Below are 20256 nucleotides of genomic sequence, written 5' to 3'. Positions count from 1 at the left end.
TTTAAGGCTGGATAATATTCCCCAGGGTGTTTTGAACTCCACCGCTTGATGTGAGAAACAGCCTGCAGGTACAGAAGGCAAACTTAGTGTTGGCCATCTGTGGAGACTGTTGACTCTACATAGCTTCTCAAGAGCTGACATCTCCATTGCCAGGGAGTCAAGAGATCTGATTCTCCAACATGCCGATCCTTGAGAAGCTAACAGCAGTGGAGAAGCAACTAGAAGCAGGGAAAGAACCAAAACTAGAGAAGCACAGAGGAAAGGAGAAAAGAATAAAGGAGTAAGAAAAGTGGAGGCTCAAGAATCACAGATCTGCAACTTTGTTTACACCTTCCTGTGGCTGTTAGTATCTTCAAATCCACATTTACTTCTACCACCTTATTCCCAAGGGCTGCAGCAAACCTCATTTCTGCTCCTTTCTCCTTGTTTGAATAGCCAGACTCACATGCCACATCATCCTCTTGATTATTTCTCTTGAGACTCTCATTAGGGTGTTTTCCTCCTGGTCCTTACCCCATTCCTGATGAGGACACGCCCATTTAGGGTGATAGAGCTAAGTTACATCGGGGAATAACGGAGCCCGATGCTCGCTGAGGGCCCCCCTCTTCTGCTCTGCCTGATTGCTCAGGTCGTGAGAAAAGCCACTTTTCTAGCAATGAGGGGTGATGGAGACTGGGAAATCTGCCAGGGAACAGGGGAAAGGACCCCACAGTAAGGCAGGATTTCTTTTTCATGAGCAAGGAGCCCTGGAAGTACCCTTGAGATTTGTTCATTTTCAAATCATTTCAGGAATGATTTGCACATTACATTTCAGGAATTAGCAACTCTCGGTTGTAAGTGCTTTTCGATCACGTCAAGGGTGGGTCCCAAACAAACTGATGACAATTTGTCTCACTCTGGTGGGGATAGGAAGAAGCCTTTCGCACCTATTGAAAAAGGAACTGGAGATAAACGTTATTATATTTTAAACACGTTATAAAAAGAGAATCTGGGGACAGCAATAACCTGAATAGATCTGATACTTAAATATCTTTGAAAGGAAAGGGAGACGGCTGGTTTCATTCAGAGCAACGGGCCTGTGTTTGGCTTGTTGGCAAAGGGAACCAGTCTGGATGTTGGCAATATATCTGCCAAACTTCTGGAAGGAGTTTAAAGGGTGTCAAGGAAGTGAAGCCTTGGAGTAGGTTCTTTTAGGATCCAAGGATTAAAGGCACACAGACAAACCAAGCCAGTGAGTGTATGAGCTCCTGAGATAGTTTAAAGCAGCCAGAGTCTGGGCTTTGAGCTGTGATTTGTTATGTTTTGTCGGTTGCCCTGGTGCTGGGTGGTGAATCTTAAAATTCATTTTGCTAACTTAGTTCAGGGAACATTTTACTTTGGTGTCTTCATTTTTTTTTTTCCAGCATAAGTGTGTGGTGCTCAGATAGCTTTGCTCATGATTCTATATCTTTGTATTAAAATGCTTCTGCAAATTGAATTAAAATGGTAAATGTTAAGAGCTAACTAAACAGTTACATTAACTGTCAAAGGTTGTATGACATTTGTCTTATTAACCAGTGACTAATCAGTGGTTTGGAGCTTGGACTCCTTGTCTCTGAGGACATAAATGTTAAAATATTGGTTAGATTCCCAGCTTGATCACACAGTGTTCTTGTTTCAATGGGAAAACATAACATAAATTCTAAGGACTGGGTGCTTTGTTCTTCTACCCACTTACTCACCACCTACACTCGTACTTCCTTTGAAATAATGGGACAGGAATCCCAACCCTTTCCATTTTCTTTCCCTAGAAAGTGGTAGTTTCCATGAGGAACAGTGGTGGTAGCCATTTTCATGCAAGCAGTGATAGTAAAGCCAGTGTTTGCCTTTCAGAATCTATTCTGTATATGTTCTAGAATATTAGTAAGAATGCATGATACCTCCATGTAGTATTTATCATAAAGAATTGGCTTTCTTTCCTTTGCTTATAGACTGATGGATGGATTCCTCTATCCACTCATTCAGGATAATCTAAGACCATCTATGTCTTTGTGTCTTTGGTTCAGATTTTGTGCCCCACTGGAGAAAAGTGTATTTTGGCTTCATTTATCTCAAGCAGTATCAAAAGGCTGTATATGGGGAGCAGGGGCGGGGGGGGAAGACAGCATTTAAATGACCACCAGTGGTGTTTTCTTGGGAAATTAAAAGATGAATAAAAAGGGGTGCCTGGGTGGCTTAGTTGGTTAAGTGTCTGACTCTTGATTTCAGCTCAGGTCATGATCTCAGGGTCGTGAGATTGAGCCCCACATTGGGCTCCACAGTGGGCGCAGAGCCTGCCTAAGATTCTCTGTCTCTTTCCCCTGTCCCTCTGCTCCTTCCCCACTCCCTCTCACTAAAAAAAAAAAAAAAAAAGGAAAGAAAGATGAATAAAAGCGTGAAGGGAAAGAATTCTGAACTGATAATATTTTTTAAATTGGAAATTTTTGAGAAGTTTCTCTTCATGAAGAATTTGGTGAGCTTTTGATGTTTAAATGGAAATGCACACTTGCATGTGAATGCGTGGGTACACACACACAGATTCACTTATCCCATGCATGAGGCTCTACCCTCAAGACCGAATCACCCCTCTGAGGTGCCCTCTCCCAATACCAACATCTTGGAGTTAGGGTCTCAACATATGTATTTTGTGGGGGACACAGACATTCAGACCACAGCACTGAGTGTTATTCCCTTTATGAGCTTATGATTTGTTTATCCGTTCTCCTATTCTTGGGTATTTGGGTTGTTTCCAGTTTGAGGCTGTCATGAACCAGTGCTCTGACATGCCTGTACATGTCTTTCTATGGACACATGCATTAATTGTCTTGCACCTAAATTCTCCTAAAAGTGAATTGCTGAGTCATAGGGCCGTAGATGTTGAATTTTGTTAGAAATAGTAAAAACCAATACTTTTTTCATAGTGGTTGTACCGATTTCTAACTGCTTCTTAGACTCCAAGCCAGTGCAGTTTCTAGCCTCACTTTCACTGCTGCCCATTTCTGAACATTTGGAGAGTCTGAGGAGCGAATCCTGTGGTTTTGGCTTTCCTCACTGCTGTTGTAGGAATCTCTTTTCTCAGAGACCCCTGAGTTCAATTCACACTGGCCCATTAGCTTTACAGCTTTTAAAATTCTGATGGTGTTTTCCTTTTCTTTCTGTCTTATGGATTTCTGCCTTTATAACTTTTCTTTCAGGGGCACATGGGTGGCTCAGTGGTTGAGCATCTGCCTTCAGCTCAGGTCATGATCCTGGGGTCCTGGGATCAAGTCCTACATCAGGCTTCCCACAGGGAGCCTACTTCTCCCTCTGCCTGTGTCTCTGCCTCTCTGTGTCTCTCATGAATAAATATAAACAAATAAATTTTAAAAATGTTTAAGACTTTTCCTTCAGGGCCATTTTATTTATTGTGTATTTATTATTTATTTATTTATTTATTATTTATTTATTTCTTCAGGGCATTTTAATGAATTGGTAGCACTAAATGCTTGTGTTCTCTCCACCATATTAAACCTCCTCATTTTTAAACAATGCAACCTTCACACGATCTCTGGAACTATTTATTTATTTAAACATGGCTGAGTAAGTTTCAGCTGCATCTTGAATTTGGAGCAGTAGGGAAGAAGCAGCAAAATACAAGTCCTTAGACAGTAGGGAAAGGTCAACCTATTTAGGGAATTGAAATCTTGTACCAAATAAGACAGTCAACAATACCAAGCTGTGACAGGCATAATTATTTAATGATATTATGTGATGGGGATTATGAGGAATTTTTATCTTTTATTTATTTATTTTTATTTATGTATTTATTTAATAAATTAATTTTTATTGGTGTTCAATTTACCAACATACAGAATAACACCCAGTGCTCATCCCGTCAAGTGTCCCCCTCAGTGCCCGTCACCCATTCACCCCCACCCCCCGCCCTCCTCCCCCTCCACCACCCCTAGTTCATTTCCCAGAGTTAGGAGTCTTTATGTTCTGTCTCCCTTTCTGATATTTCCCACACATTTCTTCTCCCTTCCCTTATATTCCCTTTCACTATTATTCATATTCCCCAAATGAATGAGAACATACACTGTTTGTCCTTCTCCGATTGACTTACTTCACTCAGCATAATACCCTCCAGTTCCATCCACGTTGAAGCAAATGGTGGGTATTTGTCGTTTCTAATGGCTGAGGAATATTCCATTGTATACATAAACCACATCTTCTTTATCCATTCATCTTTCGATGGACACCGAGGCTCCTTCCACAGTTTGGCTATTGTGGACATGGCTGCTAGAAACATCGGGGTGCAGGTGTCCCGGCGTTTCATTGCATCTGAATCTTTGGGGTAAATCCCCAACAGTGCAATTGCTGGGTCATAGGGCAGGTCTATTTTTAACTCTTTGAGGAACCTCCACACAGTTTTCCAGAGTGGCTGCACCAGTTCACATTCCCACCAACAGTGTAAGAGGGTTCCCCTTTCTCCGCATCCTCTCCAACATTTGTGGTTTCCTGCCTTATTAATTTTCCCCATTCTCACTGGTGTGAGGTGGTATCTCATTGTGGTTTTGATTTGTATTTCCCTGATGGCAAGTGATGCAGAGCATTTTCTCATGTGCTTGTTGGCCACGTCTATGTCTTCCTCTGTGAGATTTCTCTTCATGTCCTTTGCCCATTTCATGATTGGATTGTTTGTTTCTTTGCTGTTGAGTTTAATCAGTTCTTTATAGATTTTGGAAACTAGCTCTTTATCTGATATGTTATTTGCAAATATCTTCTCCCATTCTGTAGGTTGTCTTTTAGTTCTGTTGACTGTATCCTTTGCTGTGCAAAAGCTTCTTATCTTGATGAAGTCCCAATAGTTCATTTTTGCTTTTGTTTCTTTTGCTTTCGTGGATGTATCTTGCAAGAAGTTACTGTGGCCGAGTTCAAAAAGGGTGTTGCCTGTGTTCTCCTCTAGGATTTTGATGGAATCTTGTCTCACATTTAGATCTTTCATCCATTTTGAGTTTATCTTTGTGTATGGTGTAAGAGAGTGGTCTAGTTTCATTCTTCTGCATGTGGATGTCCAATTTTCCCAGCACCATTTATTGAAGAGACTGTCTTTCTTCCAGTGGATAGTCTTTCCTCCTTTATCGAATATTAGTTGACCATAAAGTTCAGGGTCCACTTCTGGGTTCTCTATTCTGTTCCATTGATCTATGTGTCTGTTTTTGTGCCAGTACCACACTGTCTTGATGACCACAGCCTTGTAGTACAACCTGAAATCTGGCATTGTGATGCCCCCAGATATGGTTTTCTTTTTTAAAATTCCCCTGGCTATTCGGGGTCTTTTCTGATTCCACACAAATCTTAAAATAATTTGTTCTAACTCTCTGAAGAAAGTCCATGGTATTTTGATAGGGATTGCATTAAACGTGTAAATTGCCCTGGGTAACATTGACATTTTCACAATATTAATTCTGCCAATCCATGAGCACGGAATATTTTTCCATCTCTTTGTATCTTCTATGAGGAATTTTTAGCAGGCAGAAACAGGCAAATTGAAAGTGATGCTTCTTCTGGGTGACCTCACGTTCCCCAAACAGTGTTTTATTGGATCATTTAATTGAGACCTGGAATGAACTGGGGGCACAACTGCAAGAGATCAAAGTGGAGGTGAATTCCAAAGACCAAAATAAAAAATATAATACCTTTGCATCAAGCTACCTGGTATATAAGTATCATAAAGTACTCCTGGCTCAAGTTAGTAACAGTAAAACCAAAAGCATAAAAAGTGTCACTCATGTTGTCAGTTCCTGTGAGAGGACCAGCTCTTTGGATCTTGGATTTTGCATCTTACCCTTCAGAGCCACAGGGTGCCAGTCACAGAGGGCAAGCTCTCCACTTTTTGGGTCCCACTGTCTTTCATGTCTAAAATGCAAGTTCTAGAAAGACATCTCTGCCTTGACTCTGGGCATTTCTATGTCCTGATGGTAAATCCCAATGATGAGTTGGCCTCGACAGAATTTAGGAACTGGAACCCATAGCGTTCACTTTGCTGAGCAGGTGGTAATGAATTTGAGTTGAGAACAATAGGAACTAAGCTTAAAGATCAGGAAAAAATTAGGTCAAATATGTGGAAGAAATTTATAAAGGTGTTAATTCAGGTGCATTAAAAGCTTTAAGACCAGAATGCTGGTCCCAGACCTAGTGAAATTTGTTTCATGAAATTCATTTTGTAATAACAAGCTTCTCCCCCAAAGAGGAAGTGCCTATTATTATTAATAAAACCGATTGCATAGCATTTTGCAGCATGCAAAGAATTTTTATTTACATCATTTTGTGTGATTCTCTCATTATTCTTGTGAGGTAGGAATGGGGACCTGTTTAGCTGATGAGAAAAGTGAGTCTTACAGAGGTTGCTTAAAATATCACAGCGAACAAGTGGGAAAGCCTGATTTTGAACTAGGTGTCTTGATTCCAAATTCAGGTGGTTGCCACAAAGAGAAACTCAGATCACCTGCAATGACTTTTTTCTTTTTTTTTTTAAGATTTTATTTATTTATTCATGAGAGACACAGAGAGGGAGAGAGAGAGAGAGAGGCAGAGACACAGGCAGAGGAAGAAGCAGGTTCCATTCAGGGAGCCCGACATGGGAATCGATCCCGGGACTCTAGGATCATGCCCTGGGCCGAAGGCTGAGCCACCCAGGGATCCCCATGCAATGATTTTTTTTTTTTAAAGCACATAAGAACTGTAAGAAATTCTTCCCCTTCTGAGATATAGTTGAGCACTTTGCGACTATGATGTTTCTTCCTTAGTAGCTGATGTTTTACTGCCTCCTGTTGGGGGTAGGGATACCCTCTTGTGATGACTGGGATGGAAATTTGGGTCTTGGAGGTTATATGATTATAACTAGGTTAAAGCCAGAGAGGTCTATCCTGAAAGTCCCTGTAAATCCTAAGTGGGTCCCTTATAACTCCAATATTGTATACCCTTGAACCTGATCCAACCTCTGAAAGACACATGCTTGGTATCCTAATACCCCCCATGCCTGATACATGCTGCTGTGGTCTACACTAGAGTAATTCAGATGACCAAATAGCCAGTAAGCTTGGTCTGATATTTTTTTTTTTAATTTTTTTTTAAATTTTTTTTTTTTAATTTTTTTATTTATGATAGTCACAGAGAGAGAGGGAGAGAGAGGCGCAGAGACATAGGCAGAGGGAGAAGCAGGCTCCATGCACCGGGAGCCCGACGTGGGATTCGATCCCGGGTCTCCAGGATCGCGCCCTGGGCCAAAGGCAGGCGCCAAACCGCTGCGCCACCCAGGGATCCCATGATATTTAATGATAGTAATAGAAAAGCCACATGCAGGAATACATTTGGAGGACAGTGCACAGTGATTTTGTACATGGCCTATGTGCCTTGGCCCAGGTCCTCATTCTGGGTTTGGTGTGCTGGTGATCTGACTTTGATTTCTCCTTGGCAGCTCATCCAGTGCAGGAGAGAGAAGCTGAGTCTACCAGGCAGTGAATCTTTGGAGCAATCTCTCAGATTGTTTGTTATTCTGACATTTGAGAAGTAGCCTCATTCATTGTATGATCTCACACTCCCTGCTTGGCAGGTGGATTCAGAATTGTCTTTCTTGCTTTCTTTTTAATATAATAAATATAATTTATATAAATCCCTAATAATAAGTATTCAGTTAGCCAAGTTTTGAGAGTTGGATATACCCATGTAGCCACTGTCCAAAACAAGATATGGAACATTTCTGTCATTTCAGAAAATTCTCTTCTTTCTCCTCAGTCAATCCCCTCCCCCCACCAAACAGGCACCACTCTTCTGATTTCTATCACCATGATTATTTTGTCTATTCTTGAACTTCATGTAAGTGGAATCATCTAGTACTTGGCTTACTTCACTCAATGTCTTTGAACCTCTTTTTGTTGTTATCAGTAGTGTGTTCCTTTTTGTTCCTGGAAGTTATTCCACTGTTTGAAAATACCACAATATGCTTACTTATTATCCTGCTTTTGGACACTTGAGTTATTTTCACTTTTGGTCTGATAAAGCTGCTATAAACAGTCTTTTCTGTCTTTTTGTGGGCAATTGCACTTATTTCTCTGGGTCTTTTCCTAGGAGTGGAATTGCAGATTGTAAGGTAGGCATATATTCAGATTTTTTTGCAGTTTTTAAATACATTTAATTATCAGCATATTAATACAAATATATTAATATTTGTATAAATAGATTTATATATACATAATATACATAAATATATTAATAGAAAACTTTTAAATACTTTATTATAGAATAGTTTTAGACTTACGGAAGTTTTTCAAAGATAACACAGAGAGGTCCTGTATACAGCATACTCAGTTTCCCCATCTTTGACATGATACATTTGTCACAACTAATGAACCAACATTGAGACGTTATTATCAGCTAAAATACATACTCTTTGGATTTCCTTAGTTTTTTTAAAATTTTATTTATTTATTTTAAAAGTGCAAGGGAGCATAAGCAAGGCAGGCAGAGGGAGAGAGAGAAGCAGGCTCCCCACTGGCAGGGAGACTTGGGGCTCGATCCCAGGACCATGGGATCATGACCTGAGCCGAAGGCAGATGCTTCACTGACTTAGCCACCCAGGCACCTCTAGATTTCCTTAGTTTATATCTAATGTTCTTTTTCTGTCCATTATCCCAGCTTAGTATATCACATTACCACATTATTTGCTTGTCATGTCTCCTTAGGCTCCATTTGGCTGTGACAGTTTCTCAGACTTCCCTTGTTTTTGATGACCTTGACCGTTTTGAAGAGTACTTGTCAGGTATTTTGTAGCATGGACCTCAGTTGGATTGTCTGATGTTTTTCTTATGATTAGACTGAGGTTATCATCGGTTTGGCAGAGGAAGAACCGGAGGTAAAATGCCATTTTCAGCACATTGTATCAAGGGTACATGCCATCCACATGACTTACCAGCAATGTTAACTTTGGTCACCTGGTTGATGTCATATTGTCAGGTTTCTCCGCTGGAAGATTGCTCCCTTTCACCTTTCCATATTGTGTTCTTTGGAAGGAACTCACTTTGTGCAGCCCATACTTAAGGAGTAGGGAGTCGAGGTGGACTATCTTCATAAATCACAGTTGACCTTTGAACAACAGGGGTTTGAACTTCATGGCTCCACTTACATGCAGATTTTTTTCCTGATAAATATAGTACAATATTGTAAATATATCTTCTCTTCCTTTTGATTTTCTTAGTAACATGTTCTTTTCTCTAGCTTGCTTTATTGTAAGAATACAGCATATAATACATATAACATGCAAAATATGTGTTAATCGACTGTTTATATTATCAGCAAGACTCTGGTCAATAATAGGCTATGAATAGTTAAGTTTATCGGCAGTCAGAAGTCATACTCTGATTTTTCACTGTGTGCAGGGGTTGGGGGTTGGCACCCCTCAGCCCTGCATTGTACAAGGCCCAACTGTATTTGGAATTCTTTGGCATGGGAGATTTATATTTAGTTTTTAAGAAATGGCAACACCATTTTATCCTCAGATAAGCAGTGTGTTTGTCCATGTGCTCCTTATCCTTACCAACACTTGCTTTTGTCATTCTATCTAATTTTAACTCTTCTAGTTAATGTGAAGTGGTATCTTACTGTCTTTTTTTTTAAAGATTTTATTTATTTATTCATGAGAGACACACAGAGAGAGAGAAAGGGAGAGAGAGAGAGAGAGGCAGAGACACAGGCAGAGGGAGAAGCAGGCTCCATGCAGGGAGCCTGATGCGGGACTTGATCCTGGGCCTCCAGAATCACGCCCTGGGCAGAAAGACAGGCGCTAAACCACTGAGCCACCCAGGGATCCCCTTACTGTGGTTTTAACTGCATTCGTGATGACTAATGATGTTGAATGACTTTTCCTGTGCTTGGTTGACCATTCCTGTATCTTCCTGTTCAAGTCTTTTGCCCATTTTTTTGTGTTGCTGTTTTTTTATTATTGAATTAAAAAGTTATTTGTATATCCTGGATAAAGCTTCTTTGTTTAATATATACATGAAGTATTTTCTCCCAGTCTGTGGCTCGTCTGTTGGTTTTCCTAACAATGTTATTTGATGAGCTGGATTCCAGATTTTATTTTTTATTTTTATTTTTTTAAAAAATATTTTATTTATTTATTCTTGAAAGAGAGAGAGAGTCAGAGACACAGAGGGAGAAGCAGGCTCCATGCTGGGAGCCTGATGTGGGACTTGATCCCAGGTATCCAGGATCACACCCTGGGCTGAAGGCGGCGCTAAACCGCTGAGCCACCCGGGCTGCCCTGGATTCAAGATTTTAATAAAGAGATTTGGGGACCAGTGCTGGAAGTAATGAACCTTCACTCATTCTATATCTGATGCTGCTAATTTTTTAGTTATGAATATTTATTTACTTATTTTAAAAGATGTTATTTACTTATTTGAGAGAGATTGAATGAGTGGGGGAGCAGAGGGAGAATGACCAGAAGATTCTGAGCTGAGCACCAAGCCCTATGTAGGGCTCTATCTCAAGACCCTGAGATCATGACCTGAGCCAAAACCAAGAGTTGCACTCGACTGGCTGAGCCACCCAGTTACCCCATAGTTAGGAAGATTTTGATGTGCTAGTGGACATAAGGATTATAACCACACTTTTTTTTAAAGCCATCTGATAGTGCATGAAAAGATAATTTTTTAAAAAAGATTTTATTTATTTACTCACGAGACACACACACACACACACACACAGAGAGAGAGAGAGAGAGAGAGAGAGAGAGAGAGAGAGGCAGAGACACAGGCAGAGGGAGAAGCAGGCTCCCTGCAAGGAGCCCGATGTGGCACTTGATCCCGGGTCTCCAGGATCACACCCTGGACTGCAGGCTGCGCCAAACCGCTGTGCCACCGGGGCTGCCCTGAAAAGATAATTTTTGAAGGAAAGTTAGGCTTCCCCATAGTAACAATAATTGTGTTGCTGGGTGTGAAAATTCCAGATGTATTGGGTCTCTTTGAATAGCAACTGCCAGTCCAGGTGAGAAGATCATGTTTTGTCCTTGGCCAACTTTACATCCTCCTTTTCCAAAGCTTTGGCGTGATAATGACTGACATAGTACATGAGAAGGCTGTGCTCCATGCTGTTCCAGTCAAGCCCTATAGACACTGAGAAATCATGAGAAACAGTAACACAGCAGCTGATGCCAGCATTTCCTCCAACATTTGATGACAGAGTGCATGGTCCTTTTACAGATTAACAAAATAAGGAGAGAAGCAAAAGCCAGACTACTCCTGGAGAGGCAGAAAGAATTCCTTTTAGGAAAAGGGGCATCATGTGATATTAAATATTGACTCATAACATGGGTTTAGAGGAGACACTTTCAAGCTTCTTGGAATACCAGCAACAAAGAATCAGCTTTCCAAACTAGAATTCATGTGAAGTCACTTAACAGCCAACTCTGGCATTAGCTACCCTAACTGATGCTTAGTTCTAACGTTGATCGTCATTAGCTCCAATCTTTTATATTTGCAATAAGATTTGGTTTTGATAATAAATATAGTTCTCAAGTGGAAAAGCCTCAGTAGTCTCTAATTTGCAGTAAGTAATCTGCCACCCTGATTGATTTCTGTCAATTCTGAATTATCTAGCATAACGTTTGGAGCATTTAACTTTAGAGAAAGTATATTTAAGATCACTGTGGACTTATTTTTTAGCACCTACACTGTTTGGAACTGAGAAAAGACTTACTTTTGTTTTTACTTGTATATGGAGACTTCTGGCCAGTAAGGGCTCTGAGCACTTTGACTTTCCTGGGTTCCACTTACATGCTAAAATTCTCCATTTGCCTACTTACCACTGATCCTGCAAAACTCTGAATAAATAGTGATGACATAAGGAGGAATTGGCTATGGCTTAATGCAATGAACAGATCGGAGCTGAGGGAGTCAGAGCTTCTTTATATGCAAAGAGAGGAAGAACTAGGGACTTGAAATTACTGAGTATAAGACTTGAGAGGCAGTGGTATTCCTCAACAAAATTGACAAATTCTAAAACATGAACAAAAAGTTCATACATTAAAACATAGTTCCGACTTCTTTAAAAAAAGTGTGTCTGCTAGGAAGAGAATATGAATTATTTTTTAACTCAGACAAAACTATCTCTGAATTTAGCTAATGCCTTTTCTAATGGCCTCTTTTCCTGCCGCTTCAGATGAACCTCTTCGTGCTGCTCTCCGTGGTGTGTGTCCTCTTAAATCTAGCTGGATTTATCCTCGGCTGCCAGGGGGCCCAGTTTGTGTCCAGCGTGCCCAGGTGTGATCTGGTAAGTCATCCTAAAACACCACTGTGTGCTTGCACCCACCCTGGCCTGTATGGCTTTCCTGGAGGTGCCAGCGTGTGCCCAGCAACCCCCTAAAGTGAAATCTGAAGTCAGTCAGCGGAAATGAGAACACAAAACAAAGGCTTGCCTGCTAATTGTTTTACTCAGGTCATCAGTTATTTTTTCCAAACAGAGACCAGAGAGCAGAGCCCCAGAACCACAGTGAAATACCAGGTCATTAGTTAGTGAAATGGTCAGTTGTCCACAAGCAATATCTCTCTGTTCTCATCCCAAGAGGGGAAATGGAGATTGTCAGAATACAGGTCAGCAGCCCTTTATCTGAAACCTTTGGAGGTCGGCTATGTTTCAGCATTTCAGATTCTTTCGGGTTTTGAGAAGATAATCCTGATGCATCCACTCTTTACTCTGTAGCACTCCATTGGACTCCGGGACAGCAGGGTGTAATAAAAACTTGGTTTCAGGGCTTTTTGGACTTCAGAACTGTGGATAAGAGGTTGTGGGCCTGCATAACCTCCCAATTTTTTCTTTTAGTTTTTAATTGCGGTAAAATGCATGTAGCAAAAAATGTACCACCTTCACTGTTTTTAAGTTAAGTTCAGTAGCTGAAGTACATTCACATTGTTGTGCAACCAATCTCCAGAACATTTTTCTTGTTGCAAAACTGAAAGTCTGTACATATTTACTCCCCCTCCCTCCTGGCCCTTCCCCTGTCCTTCCCACTGGGCCTTGCCTCTGGCAACCACTCTTCTACTTCTCTGACTCTTGAGAATGCAACTATTCCAGGTGCCTGATATAAGTGGAATCCTACAGCATGTATTTTTTTTTTAAAGATTTTATGTATTTATTTGAGAGAGAGAGAGAGAGAGAGAGAGAGAGAGAGAGAGAGAGAGAGAACGTGCACATGCACGAGTTGGGGAGGGAGAGCCCAATGCGGGGCTCAATCCCAGGACCCTGAGATCATGACCTGAGCCAAAGTCAGATGCTTAACCGACTTAGCCACCCAGGCACCCCAGCATGTATCTTTTTGTGACTGGCTTATTTCACTTAGCCTAATGCCTTCCACATGTCCACATGCGGCAGCATGTGTCAGAATTTCTTAACCTTTTAAGGCTTGAATAATATTCCATTGCACACATATACTGTACATTTTTTTTAACCACAAATATGGTGAAGTGCCATAAAAATAGGCATGCAGATATCTCTTTAAGACCTTGCTTTCCATTCTTTTGGGCATACGCCCAACTGCTGGCCATCTTTGAACTTTCTAAAAGGACTTCTTGGGGATCCCTGGGTGGCTCGGCGGTTTGGCGCCTGCCTTTGGCCCAGGGCGCGATCCTGGAGTCCTGGAATCGAGTCCTACATCGGGCTCCTCGCATGGAGCCTGCTTCTCCCTCTGCCTCTCTCTCTGTGTTTCTATGAATGAATAAATAAAATCTTTTTTAAAAAATAAAATAAAAGGACTTCTCAGTGACAGATACCTCCCTGTGGCACAAAGCAAAAGAAATGGACTCTTGAGAAGTTGTAGTCAATCTCATCTATTTGGAACTTGGTGACAAGGCATTGTTACCCCTTGGAAAGCAGGAGGGTGCAAGTGGAGGTGGTGCTGCATTTCTTAAAATGCTTTAAGCCCTGGCCTTCCCCAGTAGGAGAATTCTTCAGGGACTCACCACAAACCTGTTGCTTTTTCTTTTCTTTTCTTTTCTTTTCTTTTCTTTTCTTTTCTTTTCTTTTCTTTTCTTTTCTTTCTTTTCTTTTCTTTTCTTTTCTTTTCTTTCTTTCTTTCTTTCTTTCTTTCTTTCTTTCTTTCTTTCTTTCTTTTTCTTAAGATTTTAAAAATTTACTTACTCATAAGAGACACAGAGAGGGAGAGGTAGAGACATAGGCAGAGGGAGAAGCAGGCTCCCTGCAGGAGCTGAGATCATGACCTGATCCAAAGGCAGATGCTCGACCACTGAGCCACCCAGGTGGCCCCTGTTGCTCTTTCTTAACACTCCTTTACAAAGTTTTCTGATTTTGTCACCCCTTTGCTTAATAACCTTACATGATGGGATCCCAGGCTCACAGCCTTTTCTGGTTTTTAAGGTTCTCTGAAATTCCCCCTTGTCTTCCCCACTCCTGGAGGCAGCTCATGCTCCCTATCATTGCTTCAAAGCCTGCCTGGCATCGCCCTACTTTTATACTTTGAACAACACCATCTCTCCCCTAAATTCCCTATCCCTCATTCCTTGTTCTTCCAAGTGATAACAGTCCTGTACAGCTGCATTCAGAGATTATCTCCTTCAGAAAAAGTCCCTGAACCCCCTGTGGAAAGATGATTTTCCACAATGTCCTCTATGTACATCTCTCAGGCATTTATCCTTTTCGTTTTTTGGGCTAGAGACCTCCATACACCTATCTTCTCTGTTCTTCTGAGCTGGTATCCCCCCAAGGGCAGTGTCTGCTTCTCTGTTATTTTGAAAGTTCCTAATGGCCCCCTGCGTTGCCTCCCACCCCTTAACATACAGAGTTCCAGAAAAAGAAATGTTGAACCAAGTTTGGTTTTCCAGTTACTAATCACACAGCAAACTAGAAGGGGCAAAGAGAACAGGCACAGGCTGGAAGTGAAAAGTCACAGTATATTGGAAGATGGTTTGGCAAAATTGGAGCATCTCTATGTCCAGACTCTGATTAGAGGCTGCTGAGAGTAGAAAGGCAAAGTAAGACCTCTTTCTGGACCTGGAAGTTTATCACGTGCAAGAGGAATGGGATAAGTACAGCAAATGCTTCGGTAACTTCTGTGGATGGAATGAATACGTGCCCAACCACAAGTAGATCCACTGGGTTTGGTCGTCAGAGTAAGAGACAATGCTCGGGTCATGCACAAGAAGAAGGGCTTATATCTGGGGGAAGATAAGGAGAGGTTACCTGGAATATAGGTATTTGAATAAATACCTTGAATGATGAATAAATGAGGGGAGTAGTAGAGCCCAAGACAGGACAGGACTCAGGTCAGAGTGATGGGGAATTAGCCCTGGTGGCTTTGGAAAAAGCAGAAGCCAGATTGCAATGGATCAAGGGTATCTTTAATGGGCTTTTCTGAGAAATTCTATGGTTCTCTACCATGGGTGTCTAATAGACTCACCTGGGGAAACTTTGCCAAGAACACCCGAATTGGGGCCCCAGAGATTCCCAGAGATTCTCAAATGGCCTGGAGAGGGGGCCTAGACGTCCGTATGTTTTTATATTTTTAAGTGTATTTTTAATTAAATCTTTTTTTCCCACCACAAAACCAACTCCGTGATTGTTTCTGATTATAAAACTGTAAAAATTTGAACAAGTCATAAAAGTATAGGACAAGACAAAAAAATCATTTGAAATCCACTCTTCTGGGTAAGCATGGTTAACCATTTGACAGATTTTTGGGGTACCTCTTTATGGATAAAAACACATAATTTCCATCACTGGGACCATATCATAATTGCTATTTTTTATTAGGAAGGCTATTTGACAAGTGGAGGTTTTTGGGGAAGGGGAAACTTTCCTCATTCCCTCCCCACCATGCCAGTCACCCCAAATCTCTGCTAACAAGCTCCATGTGTTCACACTTATATTATCTTACATAAATGTGTAGGAGGTGAACCTAATCATGATTTATTTTCCAAAAGTGGAACTTTTATATCTATTGCCCTACATACTGTTTTTCCTACTTACAGGTCTAACATTCTTGTTTTGAACAGGTTAGTTCTCCATTACCTTATTGTCTGGGGTGGTTTGGGTTTGGACCGCTGAAAAACATGTAGCCACGCATACCATCCTGCATATCTCCCAGGGCGCTTTTCCCTAGGTGGAGGAAGCTCCCAGATCAGAGATCATTCCTGGTGGGAAGGTGTATTTTTTCTTCTGTCTCATTTTTTAAAAATTACACACATTCAAACCTTTGGTGTTTGAATGTGTGTTTTTTTTAAAGATGTTATTTATTTATTCATGAGAGACAGAGACATAGGCAGAGGAAAAGGCTCCCCATGGGGAGCCTGATGCAAGACTTGATCCCAGGACCCCGGGATCCAAAAACAAAAAGGATAAACGCCTGAGAAATGTACGTAGAGGACATTGTGGAAAATCATCTTTCCACAGGGGGTTCAGGGACTGTTTTCTGAAGGAGATAATCTCTGAATACAGCTGTACAGGACTGTTATCACTTGGAAGAACAAGGAATGAGGGATAGGGAATTTAGGGGAGAGATGGTGTTGTTCAAAGTATAAAAGTAGGGCGATGCCAGGCAGGCTTTGAAGCAATGATAGGGAGCATGAGCTGCCTCCAGGAGTGGGGAAGACAAGGGGGAATTTCAGAGAACCTTAAAAACCAGAAAAGGCTGTGAGCCTGGGATCCCATCATGTAAGGTTATTAAGCAAAGGGGTGACAAAATCAGAAAACTTTGTAAAGAGTGTTAAGAAAGAGCAACAGGGGCCACCTGGGTGGCTCAGTGGTTGAGCATTTTTAAAAATGGTGGTAAAATTTACGATGAAATGCACAGATCTTAAGTGTGCAGTTCACTGAGTTTTGACTAATGTATACCTTCATCCTGATAAATGTATACACTCATGTGTACACCCCAAACAAGATCTAGACCATTAGTTTTGCCCGTCCTTGGATTTCACCCAAATGGAGTCAAAGAGTATGTACCTTTTTGTCTCTGTCTTATTTTGCTCAGGATAACATTTTTGAGATTCATGTATAATTTTATGTTGTATCAGTTGCTTGCTTTTTTTTTTCACATCAGTATTTCATTGCATAAAAATATCACTGTTTAATCCACTCTCCTGTTGATGGACATTTCCATTGTTTCCAGTTCGGGGGTATTATGTACAGAACCCTTGTAAACATTTTTGTATAGTTGTGGTTTTTCTTGTGGGCCCATTATCATTTCTCTTGAGTAAATAAGTGGGTGTGGTGTTTGCTCAGTCATGTGGTAAATGTATGTCTGTCTAACTTTATAAGAAACTGCTAACCAGTTTCCCAATGTGGGTGGGGAATAAGTATTTTTAATTTAAAATATATGGCCAGTTCCCTTATTAAAGGGTTCAACTTACATTGGTACTGGTGATGCTCCTCCAGCAGCAAGCATTTCCTCCCTGACATTTGTCATTCTGATGGGGCCAGTGTAAGAGCTCATCGTTATATCGTTATAGTTCCCTTGTCGCCAGAGATGGTGTCCTGGTTTTTAAAAAGCTTCCTTTAAGTTTCTTTTTCTTTTTTAAGGATTTTACTTATTAATGAGAGGTACAGAGAGAGAGGCAGAGGGAGAAGCATACTCCCTGCGGGGAGCCTGATGTGGGACTCGATCCCAGGACCCCGGGATCACCCCCTGAAGCAAAGGCAGACTTCCACCACTGAGCCACCCAGGCGTCCCTTCCTTGAAGATTCTAATGAGCAGTCATAGTGGAGAACCACAATAGTGGTGATAAGGAGAGGGAGGGGAGGGTCTAGTGGTATCAGGAAATAGTATCAAGGTTGAAGGGTGGATGGTTTTCATGTAGAGCCTTGTACAGGGTTGTCTGTGGATAGTTAAAGAGATCGAAGAGAAGTTGGAATAGCTTTGCAGAAACATTGGGGTAGAGCCTGGATTAAGAAGGGAGGCGAAGGGTCAGGAGCAGAAAGAACAAGAAATATAAAATGCCCCATTGCCTGGCACCATTTTGTACAGAGCCTCAGGGCTGCTGTGTCAGCTGGGCTCAGCCAAATATTCATTTTTATTTGGATAATGATTAAACTTTCCAAAAGCCTTGTGTAAAGAGATTAACCTTCACCCATCTGGAAAATTGTTCCATCCGGACCAGCTCACCATGGCCTCCCCTGCCCCCCTCCCCCACCCCTTCCCCAGAAGTTCTGGAGAGCCAATATACATTGAAGTCTGGCTATGCATAAACAATGCTGCTGCTGTGTGTGCAGCCCACACAGGCCTGTTTTTTCCCTCCATGGAAGGCCTTGGACCAAGAGTGGACTCCAGTGGGATGGGGAGTACCTTGTAAGATGACACAGAGTATTACCTGGGGGGAAGCAGAATCATTAGGTAAGGTTTGGAAGCTTACCTAGGTAAAGAAATAGAAACCAGCGCTGCATGGTATTGAGAAAAGTGAGCATGGTTGGTGTTTGGGAGGGCAAGGGTCTTGTGTACATGAACCAACTGTAGCAACTCTATGGCTGCTTATCTGTAACTACTAAATAATTGTCTTACTATTACATTCTCAGCTGGACTTTAAAGGAAGAAGCCCATTGGGAGTAACACTGGCTGAATTTAGCCCGGTGTAAGGACTCTTAGTAATTAATGGAAGAGGGGCTAAGAGAAAGGCAGTGATCCCTGAGAGGAAGTAAGATCCCTCCTGCCCAGACCCTGCCTAGAGAAATCCTGCCTGAATGGCCACAGTAGTTTTTCCCTTAGAAGGTAAAAATCTAGTGTAGATATTAGCAGCAGGATGTACCTTCAAAAAAATGTGAGATGATGGAAGAAAAAATCAAACACAGATAGCCTTTTGCTTTTGCATGTGTCTGGGGGTTGGATTGTGGAACTAGGTGTGGGGACACTGTTGAGATAAGGGTCTCTGTGGGCAAACCAGGAATGGACAGAAACCAAGTGGAAATGAATGGATAGAGATGGAGTCCCTCGAGGTAACTCTGGTTGTTGTGATTCTTTGTATCAGAGGCAGAATTAATATCAAAATCTAGGCATCGGTGTTTGATATCATAATGCATCCCTTTCAGTGTGGTTTAGGGACACAGAGTACAAAATGTTATAGGATCCATGGAGTTTTGGAAGAGGCAAAACAAATCCATGTGGAAAAAAATCAAAACAGCATTTGCCTGTAAGAGGGGTAGAGGTAGGGATTGATGGGGAAGGGCAGGATGGACTTTTCTGTGGTGACACTGTGTTCTGTATGTTCATAAGGGCTTGGGGTGCACAGGGGTATGCGTTGCTTAAAATTCTGCAAATGGTGTGCTTAAGACTTGTGTATGTGATTTTTTTTGTGTGTGTGTGTATGTAAGTTTCACATCCAAAGAAAGAGAAAACCAAACCAAAAAAAAAAAAAGAAAAAATATGTCCTCTTTAGTAGAAATTTTTCTCTTTGCTTCCTAATCAACTTCTATTACAAGGAACTATGTTTTCTCCAGATTTGGAAAAATACCATAAGCTTGTTACTAGAGGGTAAGTAGAGGGTAGGTTTGGTTAGAAGGTAAAATTCTTGATTCAATAAGAAAAAAAGACTCTTTTTTGCTTAAGTAACTCAAACATTGTAGATGTTCAGTTATTCTTAAAAGATTCCTGAAGAATTTTGCAACTAGTGACGTCAAAGCTGCCTAATTAATTTAACAAGGATGAAAGAGGCATGGTATTTTTTTTCTTTAGCCAAAAGTTTGAATAGCCAACTCCAATAGCTGAAGAGGCAGAGCAAATAAAAATGAACCTCTGCTCCCACATTATGGGTCTTAATTAGCCAACACCAGGTATTGCCTATTTTCATACCTTGATTCAAGGGAAACTTTGAAAAGTGGCCAAACGTTTGCAAAAACATTTCAGTACAAATACGAGATTACTCATCACCGATGTTATCACTTCAAATCACATTGGATATGTCAGCTGAGAAATCTCTTTAAGCCTGCATGGTTTAGGGCTACTGTTTGCTAGGTACACCCTGGGGTTCTCAGAGACATATGGCAGCTTGAACTTCCTTGTCCTCTTGGAGTTAGGTAGGGCCATAAGATTAGCTTTGGCAATGAAATGTGAGCTAAAATGATGAGTGTCACTTTCAAGAGGAAGATTGATTGATTAGAATATTTTATTTATTTGAGAGAGAGAGAGAGAGAGAGAGCAGGGGGAGCTGCATAGGGAGAGGGAGAAGCAGGCACCCGCTGAGCAGGAAGCCTGATGCAGGGCTT

The 20256-nt window shown here is 41.3% G+C and overlaps 1 protein-coding gene across 2 annotated transcripts in view; it reads left to right on the top strand.

Annotated features, from left to right (window-relative positions):
• ENTREP1 (endosomal transmembrane epsin interactor 1) overlaps positions 1 to 20256 on the top strand; it is a 64554-nt gene that overhangs the window by 27876 nt on the left and 16422 nt on the right. For both annotated transcript variants that reach the window (XM_055311584.1, XM_055311585.1), the window contains exon 3: positions 12217 to 12327. In XM_055311584.1, the coding sequence (XP_055167559.1) occupies positions 12217 to 12327 (111 nt within the window). The remainder of the gene's footprint in view (positions 1 to 12216; positions 12328 to 20256) is intronic.

The sequence above is a fragment of the Nyctereutes procyonoides genome, unplaced genomic scaffold (genome assembly GCF_905146905.1).
Source record: "Nyctereutes procyonoides isolate TBG_1078 unplaced genomic scaffold, NYPRO_anot_genome, whole genome shotgun sequence".
NCBI lineage: Eukaryota > Metazoa > Chordata > Mammalia > Carnivora > Canidae > Nyctereutes > Nyctereutes procyonoides.
Note: the sequence above shows the minus strand (reverse complement) of the source record. Positions and strands in the feature narration are given on the sequence as shown.